At 35.6% G+C, this 20,128-nt stretch overlaps 1 protein-coding gene across 4 annotated transcripts; it reads right to left on the bottom strand.

The window, feature by feature from the left end:
- Positions 1 to 4,371: 4,371 nt before the first annotated feature.
- Positions 4,372 to 9,780, bottom strand: LOC132628212 (protein NLP4-like). 4 transcript variants are annotated; one of them, XM_060343970.1, is made up of 5 exons: positions 9,228 to 9,780; positions 7,747 to 8,720; positions 6,987 to 7,034; positions 6,013 to 6,901; positions 4,372 to 5,523 (listed from the first exon to the last, which is right to left on the bottom strand). In XM_060343970.1, exons 2-5 carry the CDS (start codon positions 8,623 to 8,625, stop codon positions 4,661 to 4,663), a joined length of 2,679 nt encoding a protein of 892 aa, XP_060199953.1. In that variant the 5' UTR covers positions 8,626 to 8,720; positions 9,228 to 9,780; the 3' UTR covers positions 4,372 to 4,660. The 4 variants fall into 4 exon arrangements, with proteins under 4 accessions (XP_060199953.1, XP_060199955.1, XP_060199952.1 ...); XM_060343972.1 differs by having other exon boundaries at positions 7,747 to 8,635; XM_060343969.1 differs by having other exon boundaries at positions 7,747 to 8,704; positions 9,228 to 9,779.
- Between the last annotated feature and the right edge of the window lie 10,348 nt (positions 9,781 to 20,128).

Below are 20,128 nucleotides of genomic sequence, written 5' to 3'. Positions count from 1 at the left end.
GTTTTACCCATAGTAATAATTACTCATTTCAAATCATTTTCAAGCCATTAAAAATTTACATCAATTAATATGAATATCGTGATAAATTTATGCATTTTATTTATTATTTCTTACGAAATGTGCAAAGTTCTAGACAAGTAAAAGTGAATGGAGGGAGTATTATTTTATCTTCTAATATTATAAGAATATTTTTTAACAAATTGTTACCAAAGTATGTATTTGATATTTATGAAAAACATTTATTCTTATAGAAAGTATTTATTCTCTTACTTTGTAATAATTATCTTTTAACAAATTATTTATCCTCTTGTTCATTGGCTTGTTGGTTTTTTCTTAATTAATGTTTGTTTAGCTAATTCTAAAAACAATCGACTCTAAGATCTGTTTACCAAAGTAAATAATTTTTATATAAGTGAGGATTAATTACACTAAATACTAATGTAAATAAGAATTAATTCGAGGTACATACCTTATATTTTAAAATCGGACATTTACACCACTTATACTGTGAAAATCCTACCTTTGATTTTAAAATACAAGGGTATATCTCAAATTAGTTCTTATTATATGAGTATTTAATGGAAAGATAACTAGAATTTTAACGTATTTGGCAAAAACAATTTTCTAAAAAATCTTAATTATAGTGATGTATTCCCAATTTTTCAAACAAAAAAATAAACTTCCTAAGAAATATTACGCAAATGAAATTGTATCAGAATAAATAATTTTCAAATAATTTTGAAGCGGAATAATAAATAAAGAAAATAAAGATGAGGAATTCTTATATAATAAAATATTATAATTCAATATAACTAAAATAACTTGCTGCCTAACGTGCAAGAAAGTTAATAACAATAGTTGACATTTTTTATTAAGTAATTTGTGTTATTTATAATTTTAATTTATATTTTAATAAATACATTTAGTTACGATAATAAATACATTTAGTTACGGCATACCCCATAGAGAGTCACTATTCTCATAGTATAAGTGGGGTAAATGTTTGATTTTTTTTTTTTTAAAAAAAAGAGGTGTATCTCGAATTAATTTTTATTACATGAGTATTTAAAATAATTAAACTTCAATTATAATAAAATATTATTTACTTTTGTTTGTGGTAAATAGATCTTACACTCGTTGTTTTTAGAGTTAGCTAAACAAACACTAACTAAGAAAAGGGAGCAAGAAGTCAATGAACTAGAGGTTAAAAAATTTGTTAAAAAAATATGATTATAAAAAGCTTAACAGCAAGAGTCCGGAACCAAAATGCCCCCAAAAAAACATTTTGAACCAAAATACCCCCAACAAAAAAAAAAGTTACAAAAATACCCATAGCGCAGTAAAATACTGCGCTATAGCACTAACGGAGACGGAGCCGTTAAGTGCTATAGCGCAGTATTTTACTGCGTTATAGAAAATATTTTTTTTTTTTTTTGGTACTTCTATAACGCAGTAAAATACTGCGTTATAGAAGTACCAAAAAAAAAAAATCTTTCTATAACGCAGTAAATTACTGCGTTATTGAAGTACCATTTTTTTTTTTTGTATAACGCAGTATTTTACTGCGTTATATAAACAGTACAAAAAAAAAATTGGCCAACTTTATTTTTTGCAACACTTAGTGTTATTTTCCATACTTTGACCAATAATTAGTCGTGTGTCAAGATTCCGAAACGACAATATTTTATATAGAACCTGATATTTTTTTCTGCGTACAATAATGTAGGCTCAATACATCAAGGATACGTAGACGTTCAGATCGTCATTTTAGGGGTTGAAAAGGTGCCCGAAGTAAGTTTTGTTTGAAAAAACTTAGTGTTTTTTCCATACTTTGATCAATGATTAGTCGTGTGTCAAGACTCCGAAACGTCAATATTTTATATAGAACCTGATATTTTTTTTCTGCGTACAATAATGTAGGCCCAATACATCAAGGATTCGTAGACGTTCGGATCGTCATTTTAGGGGTTGAAAAGGTGTCCGAAGTAAGTTTTGTTTGAAAAAACTTAGTGTTTTTTCCATACTTTGACCAATGATTAGTCGTGTGTCAAGACTCCGAAACGTCAATATTTTATATAGAACCTGATATTTTTTTTCTGCGTACAATAATGTAGGCCCAATACATCAAGGATTCGTAGATGTTCGGATCGTCATTTTAGGGGTTGAAAAGGTGCCCGAAGTAAGTTTTGTTTGAAAAAACTTAGTGTTTTTTCCATACATTGACCAATGATTAGTCGTGTGTCAAGACTCCGAAACGTCAATATTTTATATAGAACCTGATATTTTTTTCTGCGTACAATAATGTAGGCTCAATACATCAAGGATACGTAGACGTTCGGATAGTCATTTTAGGGGTTGAAAAGGTACCCGAAGTAAGTTTTGTTTGGAAACTTTAGGGTGTTTTATTTTTTAAGATTTTGATTTAAGCGTGTTATTTTTTAATCAAGACATAACTTTATTTTGAATATAAATATAATTCTAAAAAATATAGGGATAAAAACTAGTTGTAAAGTCGTCAAACTTTAGATGGTCATAACTTTGCGCTCGGACGTCCGTTTTACGCGTTTTTTGTTTTGAACTTGCGTATTTTTTCGAGATCTATGCGAGAAATCTGCCATAAGGTGGTTTGGCCGAGCCGATTTAAAAAAAAAAACGCCTTTTATCGCATTCAATTTCGATTTTCCCCCAAATTGGCATGAAATTTTCAGTTTTATTTACTTATAAGATGGTGATACGCAATAAATTTCAACGTAAAAATCCTGGGGTAATGTAGCTGTGAATGTCAGTTTCACTTCTACGGTTTCAATTTTTGAAAATAAAGCTGACTAATTTTCTCGACACATAAAGTTGACTAAACTAACCTTACAGTCAAACACTAAATTTTATCAAACAAAACTTACTTCGGGCATCTTTTCAACCCCTAAAATGACGATCCGAACGTCTACGTATCCTTGATGTATTGAGCCTACATTATTGTACTCAGAAAAAAATATCAGGTTCTATATAAAATATTGACGTTTCGGAGTCTTGACACACGACTAATCATTGGTCAAAGTATGGAAAAAACACTAAGTTTTTTCAAACAAAACTTACTTCGGGCACCTTTTCAACCCCTAAAATGACGATCCGAACGTCTACGAATCCTTGATGTATTGGGCCTACATTATTGTACACAGAAAAAAAATATCAGGTTCTATATAAAATATTGACGTTTCGGAGTCTTGACACACGACTAATCATTGGTCAAAGTATGGAAAAAACACTAAGTGTTGCAAAAAATAAAGTTGACCAATTTGTTTTTGTCCTGTTTATATAACGCAGTATTTTACTGCGTTATACAAAAAAAAAAAAAATTGGTACTTCTATAACACAGTATTTTACTGCGTTATAGAAGTACCAAAAAAAATATTTTTTTTCTACAACGCAGTAAAATACTGCGCTATAGCACTTAACGGCTCCGTCTCCATTAGTGCTATAGCGCAGTATTTTACTGCGCTACGGGTACTTTGGTAACTTTTTTTTTTATTGCGGTATTTTGGTTCAAAATGTTTTTTTTGGGGCATTTTGGTTCCGGACCCTATGAGATATCCATCATATTCCTGATGCCAATACCAGATTCATCTTTGGGGAAACAAAGCTTATCCCAATCACACCAGTGGTACTTGTTTTTACCATTACCAGTCCCCCAAAAAAAGTTACACATATGTTTTTCAATAAGTTCCAAATTGAGATGTTTATGTGAAGAAAAAGATTTCAGCAATGTGGCAATTTCATTTCCGCACAAGTTCTTTTTTGCATACTTCTTTTCAAATCTCCCACTTGAAATCATGGGCAGAGCTAGAGGAGCGGAAGGGGCTCATCCGAATCCCCTTCGATGAAAAATGTAATTTAGTAGATGTTGAACCTCTTGGCGAAAATCCTGCATCCACCAATACTTGAAATGGATGGAAATATGCGACAGGAGGTTCACTTAACAAAGCATGGGTATATATCTGGCATTCTTTAGACTTAATGGGAAATTAGAGAATGCTACAAATAATCATCTTCCATTGGAAATTAATTGGAAGCTGGAAAATCTCAGACTTGCAGGCAAGTCCGACACTAGGCCAAAGCAGAAGTCAAATAGACACATTGTCCAGTATATTCAGGTTGTTGGTCCTAAATTATGCTCAGATCACTATTTTTGACAATTGTAGCTTCTAACAGAAGTTCCAAATATGGTACAAAATGTGCAATATAGAATCAGAATCAGCAAGAGAGTAGGGGAAAAATCTCTCTGCAGAGGCGCATGCAGCCTTTGGGCAACATGTTCATTTGAATACCAGTAATTTTGCCACATAACATAGATATATAAGGGGAAAATCACTAAAATTTCAACAAATTATTAATTTTGAATTATAATAAGCTGAGTACTAAAAACCTAAAAATGCTGAATCCGTCAAGTTTACATCATGGATCCGCCTCTAGATGAAACAATAACAGCCTTACGGCTCAATACTACTTTGTAATATTCAAAAGGATTGACTTACATGAAAACTCAAATAGCATGAATTTACAATTAAGCAATCAATATTTCTTCCAGTCTCGTACCAAATCTAATCCTAAAAGCAAACTATATCCATTTTGGAAACTACTTGCAACAAAAGCTTATACCAGTTCTCTACTGTACTAATATAGGACTGCTGCTACCGAAAGAGCTTCCAACAAGATGCTGTGAATCGCGAACTAAGATGAGCTTGATCATTTGGTTTTGGGAAGACATGCAAACATCGATACATTCTTCCAAATCTGCATCACATGTTAATAGAACCCACTCGGAGTCATCATCCAAGTACTTGAGTTGAAGTCCACTATGATCATCTATCCCAAAGCGCCTTGTAATTTCTCTCAAAAGATCGCTGTATTTCCAACTGTTTTGCATGCGGAACCTAATCTTCTCTTCTCCGTGTGTTACTTTTACTCGTGGAGCTTCTTCTTGAGATATCCGTGGACCCTTTATAAGGTTTTCTGATTTAGGATTCTCAGCAACACATGCGTGGCTTTGAGATCTTGGTATGGTTTTCAGTGCTTCACTTGATAAATGAAGCTCTGGCTCGCTTTTAACCCTTTTCACTGCATTATCAACTGACTCTTCCTGGACAATCGGATCTTCATCACCAGCAATATTCAAAGGGTGAGATTGTGGCTTTGTTCCAGATGAACAACATTGACTTGAACTTGAACTTCGACTGCAGGAAGAGGAGGGTGACTTAGATGCATCGGCATTCGGTTGTGTGTTCAAGGCTGTTGGATGTTCGTTCGACTTTGAATCTGCAAAAGGGCTCAATCTTGATGCATTTGGAGATTGCAGCTCTGGGAAGTTTGAATAGAAGGATTCAATTTGTAAAGTGCCAGAGGCACCCTGAACTGAATCAATAACACGTTGGATCTTTTGTAAGGAGTGACCAACCTTCTTGATCTTTCGAGAAGGCCAGCGTTTAATTCCATGCTGCCTGCATATCCTCTTCAGAGTGGTAGGACAAACTGTATTTCAAGAGGGCATAGGCAAGAAGAAACAGCAAAAAAACAAAGTTAAAATCCTTGTACGTTAATAGTCCTGGAGGATAAATGCAACCAATTGGATCAGCATAAAAATTATAAACCAAATTGAGAAAGAAGAGTTATAAGGGATCGTATAGTTGTTGGTTAGGAAGTGAATTATTTATGTATTTAAAGCACCATAACTATTACAGTACCATGCTTGGTAGCATTTTAGTTGTTGTGTATAGAATTCGGCATACCAAGTACGGTGTTTGGTTACCAGTTTGCAATCTCGCATAACTAATACATGTGTAAGTTACGAGGGAAACTATGTATTATTTATGAAGGTAGAAGATTGAATAACTAATATACATGAATAACTGAACTATGCATAACTAATCACTGCATAACTCTAACCAGCAGCCAAACGACCCCTAAGTGCATGGAATGAAATTTGGATCTTATCCATGAAAGTTATTAAAGTATGCTTACCACCAATGCTCTTTGCAGCATCTTTTAGGCTACCAGCAAAATACTGCTGAAGAATTTGCAAGGTAATAGTCTTCTCAGCTTTTGCACGTCTCCTGTCTCCCGTTCTACTCGGATTACGAGAGACACCTTCCACATAAGCAGAATCATTACGGTGCCTAAACTCCACCAAATCTTTCCTCAGCATTTCATCTGGTTTTTCATCTTGGAATGCAGAAATAACAGAACTCTCCTGGAACTCTGCGTCACAAGAATTCCACGATGTCCTTTCTTGAGAGGTTTCAGTTTGCTCTTTATGTTGCTCAACTGCGGGGTTTGCTATTTCGCCTATAGAAACAGTTTCTTCCTGCAATTCTTTGTCTGTCACAACCCTCAAAGTCCGGCATACATTTTGTATGATGATGGATAACGAAGTAAGCATTTTTCTATGTTCTTCAGGATTTCTGCAGTCTGAGGGTAGAAAGAACTCCAAAACAAAATCAGACGAACCAGTTGAGATACTACGCAGACGTATAGCTACTGCAGCTTGCAGTCCAAACATTTTCGCGTAATGAGAAAGTGGATACTCCGACTTGCTATAAGAGGTAAGATCAGCCGAAAAGCACGGTTGATTAGTCATGAATGCTCTCCCAACAACACCTTTCCCTTTGAGCAAATGGTGCTCAGAGCAAGCTTCATGAAAACCCTGAACACGGGGATCAGCTACATAGCAAGCAGAATCCTCTGTAGAAACACAATGAATAAGGTTTTCCTCAGAATGGCGGCAACCCCCTTTGCCTTGTTGAACGCACGGAACCCATGCCTGAGCTAATGGCAATCCATGTGTCTCGCACGCAGATTTCAGAACTTCTAGAACTTCATGTAATGCTGCTTGGTAGCTCAAATCACAAACCTGATAAAAATATCTCATATTATCATGGTGAAAAAAACTTGATAGTCTTAAAAAACGTGTTCTTCTGCAAGTTCAGTCCAATTACCTTTGCATCCTGAGTGGTTGAAACTTCAGAAGTCCGGAGATCAACTGCCTATTGGGAAGTAAGAAGTTTGGAAGAATTTCAGAAAATTGGAATTTCACTATATTACAAAAGCAAGACTGCACACTAAAAACAAACACCAAAAGATTCGTGATAAATATAATGCGGCTTAGAGACAATCTGACCCCTAGCCAAGAGCAATAATGAGGGTTATATAATGGACACAAACATCAAATGATTAGAGAAATTAGCGAAGTGAAGATATAGGCAACGAGTTATAACAGAACACATGCTATATCAGATCCTCCTGCATTGCAAACTTTACTATGATCATCTCAATCTCTGTAACTTCATCAAATATTCATCCGTTTGGGGATTGATGTTCCAGGTTGAATCTTTGTGAACTATATTTTTAACAAAAAGGCACATAAATATATAACAGTCTTGGAAGCATATATGCACAAATTATTATACTTAACACTCAATAAACACCTCTATATATAGTTCCACTACTTAGCTAAGTAAGTTAAAGACTTCAAACCCCATGAGCAATGTCCCAAAACAACCAAGATATTATCAGTGATGCTACTTTATCGAAAACAATTTGAAGGTGGTGCTCTCACGCCAAACAGTAATAGATTTCTTTCTGGTAAGCTTTATATTGTTGAGGCTTATTTGAAATATAAGCTCTAAGCTACCTAACAAAAATTGTTTAGAGGAAATGAGGGAATTGATAGATTCTGAAAGATAAAAGAAGATAAACCTCAAGAGCTTTGCACACACTTTCAAGCTCCGGGCGGTACTTGATCTTCCGTGTGGTCATGACAACTTCAATAACACCCAAGCAGTTACGACTCCCTTGTTCGAATACAGGAACAGCCAGGGTCCCGCGTACATCATACTGCTGTGCATGTTCAACCCGCGGATATTCTTCACTTTTGAAGAATCTAACATCAGGCGTCCACTCAGGAACTTTATCCGCAAACACTCGCCCTGGCAATCCAACAATCTCCTTGGAATCTTCATTAGCAGGAAACTGATAGTTCACGGAGACTTCACGGTAGTTGGCAAGCCTAGGGCAATTAAGGTCCAGTAAGAAAGGTTGATTAGTTGTGCTGAGCACACGCTTGCCATCCCTGTTTATAGGTACCCATAGTTGAAGAAGGATATCCTTATCCCTTGAGCAATCTCTTATGTGCCCGAGCGCCCAAATCAATCTATCCATAACAGAAGATGAAGATTTTGGTCCAAACCACCACCTTCTGTTCAACTCAGGAGCTTCAACTAAATGATTTTCAGATAGACTTGAAGTGCACATGGCATTGTTCACATTCTCACCAAAAGACTGAACTGTAGCATAATTTAGCTCTTGGCAATGGTTTATTGACAAATTTTCTTGTTGGGCATCCTTTGATGGGATCCCATTAAATTCTACATTGTTGGTATCTATAGTATTAGGCCACATAAAAGAAGAGTCGAATGGCGCATTAAAGGTGGCTGGGCTATGTTGCAAGAATTCATTACCATCAGTAGTTTCCAACCAACATCCTTCTAACAATAGTCCATCCATATAATCCAAATCCATGAGATAATCACATGGGGTTGTCAACAATGGATTCGAATGAATAACGCTTTCATCCATCGCATCAAATCTGTCTTCAAATTCCTAAGATCAGTACTGTACTTGATCCAAATTTATGGCAACCTAAAAAAGCTCCAATCTTGGAAAAATCAAATCTGTCAAATTTATGTTCTAACTGAGAATCCGCAGTAAAGGGAAAAGGGATAGAGGAACCAAAGAATATAAAACAACAATAAAAAGAGGAACTTTGATATATTATTTAGCTCCAAGAATCAAATATATGAAGAAATCAACATATTCCACCAAGTTGGGTTTTGTAATCTTGGTATACATATCTTATTCCAAAGTCAATAAAGTGGAAGAAATGACCAGCTACCACCAAAATATAGATCTATAAAACAGTGCCTTAAACAAAAGAAAGTTGCAAGAAATGAAACCAAAAAGAGGAAAATGAATACCGCATATCACTAGATTCTCCTCAACAAGGTTAGAATACTATAAACCTGTATAGGCTTCATTAATTCAAGATAAACTAGTTATATGTATGAGACATAAAAATAGAGATAAAAACAAGTGTTTGCAGCCATAGGAAAGTGTGTACAAGATGACTTGAAAACACAGACAAAAGAGAAAAATGAAAGAAGAGAAGAGGAGGAACTCACGATGAAAAAAGATTCTTGGATATTCCAATTTGCAAAGGTCAAAACTTTCGTGTTTTCTTTTATGCTGTAAAAATGTAAAGTTTGATGAGAAAATTTTCTTGTGGCTGTCTAAGAAGCAACAGCATTAGCAACAAACAAAAAACATATGTAGGGACTAAATGTCTCTCTTATATCTTCCCCCTCCAAACAACCCACAATCACAAATCCCTTTATTCTCTCACTCTTATCTCTTATATTATTATCTGTCATTAGCTCTTTGATGATTCTCTTCAAGCCTACAAGAGAAGATTCCACTTACCAAGCACTGACCCCACCACCAACCCCACCCCACCCTCAAATACCTCTTGGGATTCCCATTATAAAGTCAACCACAAATCAAGAATTTATTTATTTATTTATTTGCTAAAAACAATTCAAGAAATTAAACAACCCCATCTAATCCAAAACTCAAAAAAAGCAGTAAAAACATTTGTTAAGTGAAAAAGATTTGATTTTTAGACTCTTTATTAGCTCAAGAAAACTCAAATTGGTAAAAGTTCATGCACTTCTTTATGGGGTTGTTGTTTTCTATTTTTCTTCTTTATTTGGTGGCTTTGTGCGGTGTTTGTAAGTAGAGAATTGTGTGTTTGCCACTTTCCTATTTTTACGCATTACTATATTTAGATGCTCTATGACGTCTTTCAAGAAAATGTTAAAATAACATTCAACTTGCAACTATATATTTATACACGTCCACAAAAGGAAAACAACTTTTTCCTCACGAGCTGGAAATCGCGCGTGTTTCAGCTAGAGAAAAGTGACGTAAGAACCAAATAGGAGAATGTGATTGAGGCGTGTTTGTAAATGATAGTTAGAGCGCGTGAGAGATTGGTAGGGGGTTATTAATAGTATATAGTGTCTTAACATTATGGGTAGTCAGATTTGTGTATTTTTAGGTAGTGTTAATGTTAATACAAATCTCAACTCCACAAACAATACATTTGGGACCACATTTTACAAAACTAGTTCCAAGTTGGAATTGTTTTTTTATGGGAAAATATCATTTTTGATCCTTTAGTTATTGGTAAATTTTAATTTTGATCCTTGGGATATATGACTCAATGCATTTAACCTTCAATTTATTAAAATGTGTGAATTTGGTCCATTTACGTAAGAAATATGTTATGCTTGGACTATTTTTAGAAATATATTACCCACAAATATTGAGCAACAATACAAGTTTAACATAACCCATTGATATTTAGAAATTGCAACAACTAATAATTCTGAAAATTTATGAATATTAATAAGCAAATGGACTAAAAAATGCACATAACAAGTAAGGGAAAATACATAAACCCCCAACGTATACTGGATTAATTATGACAAACCTAACCTTTGCGGGCGACCTATTACCCCTGGCCTTATTTTTTCTGTATTTTTGTACCCTTTTTTTTACTGACGTAGCAAAAAAAAATTGAAGCCCAATTGCACAGTGGAGAGTGTTGCACACTCTCCGCCACATTGGTGTCACGCTGCTGCCACGTCACTGTCACTTTTCTTTTTTTCATTTAATTTTTCTTTTATTAATTATATTTAATAAATCAAGAAAATCAAGATTCTTCCTGATTCATTTCCCTAGGTGCGAAAAAAACTGTTTCGCGAAATTCAGCCACAGAGAAGCACAATTTAAGATTCAAGATCAGACCCAACTACATATTGAATGTGAAGTCATACACAATTATCATAAGAATGACTAGCCCCAATGGAGTAAAATAAAGATTCAAGCCACTGTATACATATAATAGACGTAAAACAAACCCATCACTTGGAGATTTTTCCTAATTCAAGAAAACCCAAGATTCCAAGAATTCAGAAACTGGGGTTTTCTCGAACATTACACAAAAAAGAGGCAATAGCCAGGGGAAATTGTGGGGACCTGAAGTTGCTCAACAGGGAAAGGACCATGGTGGAGATCTTCATTCTGTTCTTTGTGTTGAAAGAGTGGAGGCAAATTGGGGGGAAGAAAGGAAATATTTCAAAAGGCGTGCTGAACCGCCAAATTATACTAAAAGGCTGAAGCTGTGCTGTGTGAGTGGGATGAAACCTCATTTGCCCTTCTATACTACAAGATTTTACCCCGCCTACCCTCCTATCTCTAAATAAATACTCTAAGTAAATAAATTTGTTTGTCTCGTGGCGGCGTGGTGGTGGCGGCGGCGGCAGCGGTGGGAGTGGTTGAGGAGAAAGAAGAAGAAAGAGAAAAAGGAGAAAAAAGAAGAAAGAGAAAAAAATGGGTTTTTTTAAAAAAATAATAATTTTTATTAAAATATAAAAACTATTTTTACTGTTTTCACTCGCTATTTTTTTTTTTTGCCACGTCAGCCAAAAACGTATAAAAATACAGAAAAAATAAGGTCAGAGGGTAATAGGTCGCCCGCAAAGGTTGAGTGCGTTATAATTAATCCGAGTATACGTTGAGGGAGTTTTTACCAATAATTGAGCGACCAGAAATGCTAGTAACCCAAATTTTATACCATCATATTATTTAAAAAAGAACTGCTTGTAACTACTCGCAATTAATAATCTGGAAAATAAAGCAGACGATCTTGCATAAATTTAAATGAATAGCGTAGAGCTAATCTGAAAAATAAGATAAATAGCCTACTATAACATGCAAATTTACACAGATAGGATGTAAGTTAAAATTGCAATGAATGGACTATATTACAACAACATACCCAGTGTAATCCCACAAGTGGAGTCTGGGAGGATAGAGTGTACGCAGACCTTACCTCTTACCTTGCGAGGTAGAAAGACGGTTTCCGAAAGACACGCAAGGTAGAAAGACGGTTTTCGAAAGACCCTTGGCTCAAGAGATTATATATATATATATATATATATATATATATATATATATATATTGATCTAGATTAAGAATTAAAATGTAATTAATTGATACTTTCGCTTTACAATTTTTCATCAGGAGGGATGGCATGAATTGTCAGAAAAGAATTATAGTATAAATTTTATCAAGAAAAAAAAGAAGATAAAAACCACTCAAAAAGAGATATAGAAAAATATAGAAGCATGTGAAACTCCATTGAAATGGTAACCCATCTTCTCCATGTCGATTTTCCAACCTATTTTTATTTTACAGACTTAAGAATGAATTTTTTAACGAATTACCATTATTATTCTGCTTTTAGTTTTCTTCTTTCATGTTACTTTTGATTACAAATTATAAATCCTTCCTTTCTTTGACTACAATTATTGTTGCTCTTCTTGATTATTGTAATATTATGTAAAATATTCTAAAATTAATTGTGTTTAACCAAAAAGAGACTCCACTTGCGTATTATTTATGCGTGTAAAAGAAATGGAACCAAAGAATTTGATAAAGAAATAGCAAGTAGCTCCACCATGCTCACTTTGGAATCATCACTCTCCAAATTATAGGGGGCCCTTCACCTGCTAATCCTCCAATTAACAAAGATTAAGTTTTCTTCAAAACATAATTAACAAAGAAATAGAAAACGTTTAACAATAGCACTAATTTCGAACTTGTGAGTTGACACTACAGTTTGAATTGAGTTGTACCTAATAAGTCATATTAAAAAAGTAACGAGTAAAACAACAAACTAGTGCTTACTTGCTTATTTTAGCTTTTTGTAATAAGTAATTCCTCATATTTGTCATATTAATAATTTCACTTTGAACGATTGTACCTATAATTATCTTCTATATAAACTGCTAGCATAAGAAATATTTATATAGTGTAAAAGTTATTCATAAGAATGGTGTATTTTTAAACTCTATTTTTCATACATACATATATATATAATATTGTTTTTGTTAAAGGGTATTCCTACTCTTGCCGATAATGGAATTCCATCCACACAAACATTTTTATAAAAAGTTCGCTCTCTTTTTGCCTTCAAGTCAACATGATGACCACTATCATTTAATTAGCTGTTTAATGCAATTTGGGATCAGACGTAATCAATATATGACCTAAACAATGAATTAAAAACCATGGATTTTATAAAATAAAATAAAAACTTATGACGCTCAACTGTCAAGCCATTAAAAAAAAAAAAAATTATAAAGTGCATAAATCTGAAATTGTCCATATATAATAAGGCTGTCAAGTTAAGCAATTAATTCCATAATGCTTGATTACGCAAGCGACCAAATCTGGCATGTCCGAATCGGACAAACACATAATGGCCGCTAACGTCATATCTTGTACTTCCCATGTTATTCGTTCTGTTCTAATTTATTTGTCTTACTTTTATTTTTAATCTGTTTAATAAAATATCACTTTTTATATTTAATTATTTTTTAATTCTGACATCCTACATAATATATTTAATATCAGAAGATTCAATTATTTTTTTTAAACTCTGTATCTTAAACTCTTTCAGAATTAAGACACATAAAATGAGAGTGGTCGAGTATATGACGATGTTAGACAAGATACAAAATAAAAGCAACAACATACCTAGTGTAGTCCCACAAGTAGGATCTAGAGAGGATAAGATGTACACAGATCTTACCCCTACCTTTGTAGGGTAGAGAGGTTGTTTCTGATAGACCCAAATGTAACAAGAATTTTTGGCATGTACTAAAAAGTACTCTTAGATTGATGCTTCCTTTTTAATTGGGCATATACAATGCAAATCTAGATCAGTCGGATCAATGAACTCTAGATTGGGATGGCTTATCTCGGATACCAAATGATTAAAACAAAAGGCTTAATGCATATGCAGCCCCTGAACTTGTCCCTTTTTTCCATTTTGGCACCTCAACTAAGTGTTGTTCCTATTGAACCCCTGAACTCGTCCTCAATTGTGTCTATCAAACACAATCTAACTTACATAGTATTCTATTTTCAATGTCACAACATGCTAATATATATTCTAATTTAATTATTCCATTTTTTAGCTAAGATTAGTAGCAATTGAGAGGGGAAAAAAGAGTAAGTTCTTAATTAAGCTGCCATTGAAAGAGCATAACTAGCAGAAACCAACACATTCATGACCTAAAGAATAGCTTACCACACGTCTAAAATATTACTTTACCTTCATTACCACAATTTATTTTTTGCTTCTAATAAAAATTAGATTTAGAGGGTTTAATAGACACATTTGAGGACGAGTTCAGGGGTTCAATAGGAACAACACTTGAGGTGCCAAAAAGGAAAAAAGGGACAAGTTTAGGGGGCTGCATATGCATTAAGCCAAAACAAAATATTCTTCGAACTCGAACTTATCATATCACCATGACATGATGTTTTATGGTCATATGAGCATGTCGTTAAAGATAAAGTGTAAAATTTGAAATTAAATAATTTTTAAATATCATTTTTGTAAAATAAATTAAAAATGAGAGAATATCATATATGTATCTCCCTTCGACCAAGTTATATTAATATTCTATTCTTTCTGAAACGTCACAAACAAAAATAAATGGACTTAAATTAAGAGGGATGGATTGAAAAAATATCATGTACTCGATGGCAACTTGTAGTTGATTGATATTGAACATCACACAATTTAATCAGCAATACTCATTTAGTTTCAAAACCTTCAATTTATATTACTTTTTTTTGGTTGAAAGACCCAAATTGTATGACATAAGTCTATTGAAGATGTTATTTTATATTGCTTCAAATTACTCTAATAGTTATTCTAAGTTTATTTTTTGGTTGTCAAACTTGTGAAGTTCAACTATCAAATTAATCACTCTTAACGTATGACGTATCAAGCCTACTGGATCTGAAAATTAAATTTGATTGTCGTCTAATTATTGACCATGATTTTTTTTCATTTGATATTTCCTTTGTAACTAATTTTTTAACTACTGTCTTAATATTCCCTTCACGCAATTATATATTATCCATATTGTATACAAGACAAATTAATATCTTACACTAGATACCAGTCGATATGTAACATAAAATGATGAGTATTATCTTCTATGATTTTACAAATTTCAAGAATTTAAATGTACTTTACCAATTAAAATTTGACTTGGCTACGACGTTTTATTTAACCAACTTATGGCAATTCTTCTAGTTTTTTATCGAATACAAGAGACAAATAATTTGGATTCACGTTGGGAAGTCCTACCTAGTGAAATAAAGCACTTTCTAGCAAAAGTGACCCCGTAACATGACTTAAACCGGAACCTCTAGCAAAAAATAAGAAGTATTAACCACTCTAATACAACTTTTGGTGGCGATGATCTTTTTCTTAATAAGTATGTCTAAATCTTAAACGATATCTAAGATGGACCAAAAGTAGTAGATACTTAGTAATTACTCCATAATGTGGGAGTTACGACTCGTACATGGATTTAGTTGTGCTCTAATGCAGATAATTGATACGGGTGGGAAACAAGAAAAGATATTTAGTATATTAAGTTTGCATTGCACTCTTCAGCTCCCACGTAGGTTGAGGAGTTGACAATGTTGTACTTCTTGTGCTATCGTGATTACCTATGCTGTTAGCCCCAGCCAATAATGTTTATCGCTTGTGTTTTTCAACGCTTATCTTCTTGTTTTTTGACTAATATCTTATCATATTTATGTATACCTAATTTTATAAGTTAATTTAATGATTAACTACAAGGAAAAGTGGACAAGTTGCATCTTATAAATGGTCAAAGAGGATTCTGCTAAAGATACCAAAGCAAATTTCTGATTCTGCTTTTATTATGATGAATATATCGATTCAAATTTTAGTTTTCAACGACAAATAATTTAACCCACTAAGCATAGGTATCGTGACAACAATAAACATATACAGGTTGATGTGGCCATGACTAGTTCCTCCCCACTACATTCCTTTTTTGTTCCACTCGATGTTTGGTGCACACATTGAGGCACTAAATTTGAATTCGCGCCAGAAAATTTCACATTGGGGGTGTAAGGCGCACCCTCCGCAATACATTTGTGTACACAAAATTTTATGCGAGAGGCGTTAAAGGTCATTGTATATATAACTATCACGATTCGACAGATAAGTGAGTGATAGAGTCTATTATTTAAATAGATATCACTAATTTTTAGCAAAAAAATTTTTAGACACATACTATATAGTGATTTGCAAAGTGGTGCCAAATGACACTAGACTGAAAGGAAAGCAACTAGACTGGACTGTTGATCTTCTAGAGTAGCCCGACCCTGGTAGAAAAAACATGATATGCCGGGTGACAGAAATCCTATGAGGTTTCTAAGTGGAAGGGTGTCTTTATCATTTGTTTGATGTTTCAAAATCCCATGAGGTTTCTAAGGTTTCCTTGATGTTGGTTATACGAAAATCATTGGAGATATACTGTTCTTGATGGCTGGAACTTGAAGGGAAGAATCTAGAATCTAGAGCCAGTGAGTTCATGATAACAATAATCTTACTATACGTATACATTTTAAATTATTTTACATAGTTATACGTAGTCCAAATAAAAAACAAGAATTTAACTGAGCAAAATCCGCCTCAAATCCATCTTTTGGAACTGGTGCATAACAACAATAACAACCCAGTGAAATCCCACAACGTGGGGTCTGGGGAGGGTATAGTGTACGCAGACCTTACTCCTATCAAGGCAGGACGGTTGTTTCCGAAAGACCCTCGGCTCAATAAAAAAAGCATAAAAAGAGGTCAGATAAGACTAAGAGATTCAAAGCGATATGGAAATGAAATAGCGCAAGCGACACAAATAACATAGGATAATCAAAGCACAGGAAATAACAGATAATAGCAGAAATCAGAGCACAAGAAATTATACTGTGATAATGCGACTACTAATAAGACAGGATAACGAGACTATCTACTAACCTTCTACCCTAATCTGGGTCCTCCAAACCCTCCTATCTAAGGTCATGTCCTCGGTAAGCTGTAACTGCGTCATGTCGTGTCTAATTACCTCTCCCCAATACTTCTTCGGCCTACCCCTACCTCGTCTGAAACCATCCATGGCCAACCTCTCACACCTCCGCACTGGGGCATCTGTGTTTCTCCTCTTCACATGCCCAAACCATCTAAATCTCGCTTCTCGCATCTTGTCTTCCACCGAGGCCACTCCCACCTTGTCCCGAATATCCTCATTCCTAATCCTGTCACTCCTGGTGTGGCCACACATCCATCTCAACATTCTCATCTCGGCAACTTTCATCTTTTGAACGTGAGAGATCTTAACTGGCCAACACTCCGCCCCATACAACATAGTCGGTCTAACCATCGCTTTGTAGAACTTGCCCTTAAGTTGTGGTGGCACCTTCTTGTCACATAGCACTCCGGAAGCAAGCCTCCATTTCATCCACCCTGCCCCAATACGATGTGTGACATCATCGTCAATCTCCCCGCTGCTTTGCATAATAGACCCAAAATACTTGAAACTACTTTTTTTCTGGATGGCCTGGGTACCAAGCCTCACTTCCAAGCCAGCCTCCTGAGGTGCTTCACTAAACTTACACTCCAAGTACTCTGTCTTGGTCCTACTCAGCTTAAACCCTTTAGACTCCAGAGTATGTCTCCAACCCTCCAGCTTAGCGTTAACTCCGCTACGAGTCTCGTCGATCAGGACTATGTCATCCGCGAAAAGCATACACCATGGCACCTCACCTTGAATTTGCCGCGTCAATCCATCCATCACCAAGGCAAATAAAAACGGACTAAGAGCTGATCCTTGATGCTAACCCCATCACAACTGGAAAGTGCTCTGAGTCTCCTCCTACTGTCCTTACCCTGGTTTTGGCTCCCTCATACATGTCCTTGATCACCCTAATGTACGCCACAGGTACACCTTTAGCCTCCAAGCATCTCCATAGGATCTCTCTTGGAACTTTATCGTAAGCCTTTTCTAGGTCAATGAATACCATGTGTAAGTCCCTCTTCCTCTCCCTATACTGCTCCACCAGTCTCCTCACAAGATGGATGGCTTCTGTAGTTGAGTGTCCCAGCATGAATCCGAACTGGTTCTCTGAAATAGACACGCCTCTCCTCACCCTCATCTCCACCACCATTTCCCACACTTTCATAGTATGGCTTAGCAGCTTGATACCTCTATAGTTGTTGCAACTCTGGATATCTACCTTGTTCTTGTATAGAGGGATCATTACACTCGACCTCCATTCTTCGGGCATCATTGTCGTCTTAAAGATGACATTAAACAACCTAGTCAGCCACTCCAAACCTGTCGGGCCCGCACTCTTCCAAAATTCCCCAGGAATCTCATCAGGTCCAGTCGCTCTTCCCCTGCGCATCCTATGAACAACACCCTTAACCTCCTCAACCTTAATACTCCTGCAATACCCAAAATCGTGACGCCTTCCTGTATGTTCTAAATCTCCCAACACAATGTCTCTGTCCCCTTCGTCATTCAAGAGTTTGTAGAAGTATGATTGCCATCTCCGTCTAATGAGAGTCTTATCTACCAATACTTTGTCATGTCCTTGATGCACTTCACTTGATCCACATCATGTGCCTTTCTCTCCCTCGCCTTGGCTAGCCTGAACAATTTCTGATCCCCTCCTTTCTCTTCTAGTTCAGCATAAAGGCGTTCAAAAGCTGCCGTTTTTGCTGTCGAAACCGCTAACTTCGCCTCCTTCCTCACCATCTTATAAAGTTCCCTATTCATCCACTTCTCCACCTCATCCTCACTTTCTATTAACTTCGCATACGCCACCTTCTTTGCTTCCACCTTCCCTTGAACTTCTCCATTCCAGCACCAGTCCCCTCGATGCTGACCACGACTACCTGTCGAGACCCCCAACACTTCCCTTGCTACCACCATAATGCAACTAGCCGTCCTATCCCACATACTGGTCACATCCCCACTACTATCCCAGGCCCCCATAACCTTCAATTTCTCTTCTATCTCCAGGGCACTATTCATGGTCAAACTCCCCCATCTGATCCTAGGTCGATCATCCACGACCCTCTTCTTCCTCATCATCTTGATCCCTAAATCCATCACCAAGAGCTTATGTCCGGTTGTAAGATAGTCGCTCGGAATGACCTTACAGTCTTTGCACAGACCTTTATCGTCCTTCCTAAGGAGTAAAAAGTCTATTTGAGTCTTAGCCACTGAACTACGGAAGGTTACCAAGTGCTCCTCCTTTGGGAAACTCGAGTTGGCTATCACCAACCCAAAAGTTCTTGCAAAATCCAAAGACCTGAAAGGGAGAAGAGAATAATTCTAATGTCCAATCATTTATGAAGTGGAACAGCTGTTACCACCAATTTTTGCTCATTTCTAACTGTCTCAATTTTTGCTCATTTGTAACCGTCTCAAATTTTCTCTCTATTTTTTTCAATAAGGTATATGGTGAAGATCAGGGTGAAACAAGGTAGAATTAGAATAGAAAGAAATGATCAAATATTACTTGAACATACAACTTTGACTTAATTCAGAATTAATACAAGAATTTTCTTTTTTTGGGTACAACATACAACCCAATCACCAAAACAGTATACTCTACCAAAAGAAACATTGTTTTCTTGGATTACTCCTTACAGCACACAGCAACATAAATGAATATACTGTTATCGTCTTCACATTGTGGCCCTTACGTTGAGATGAGATGCGATTTTCGGACCAAGAGACTTGTCAGCCAGCAGCATATTTCATGCAAAACATTATTATATTTCTCTCAGGATCTATATGGGACACGACTAAAAAAACATCGTAGTGAAAGAACTCAGACCTGTGACCAGAATGAAATCCAAATACTGCGTATTTCATGACTGACTTGAGGATCGGCCGATAGAGCATCAACCCAACTGCAGATAGATCTTTCTTTCTTGCCTGCAAGCCAGCAAACAGACGAGGTACTAAGCTACCTCTCCGATGCACAAGATCTGTATCTCTTTCCTGTCAGCTTGAAGTTGATCTATTTCTTTTGACGATGCACTGGA

This window comes from Lycium barbarum, chromosome 2, assembly GCF_019175385.1.
Source record: "Lycium barbarum isolate Lr01 chromosome 2, ASM1917538v2, whole genome shotgun sequence".
NCBI classification, from domain to species: Eukaryota; Viridiplantae; Streptophyta; class Magnoliopsida; order Solanales; family Solanaceae; genus Lycium; species Lycium barbarum.
This window is presented reverse-complemented; position numbering and strand designations above follow the sequence as displayed.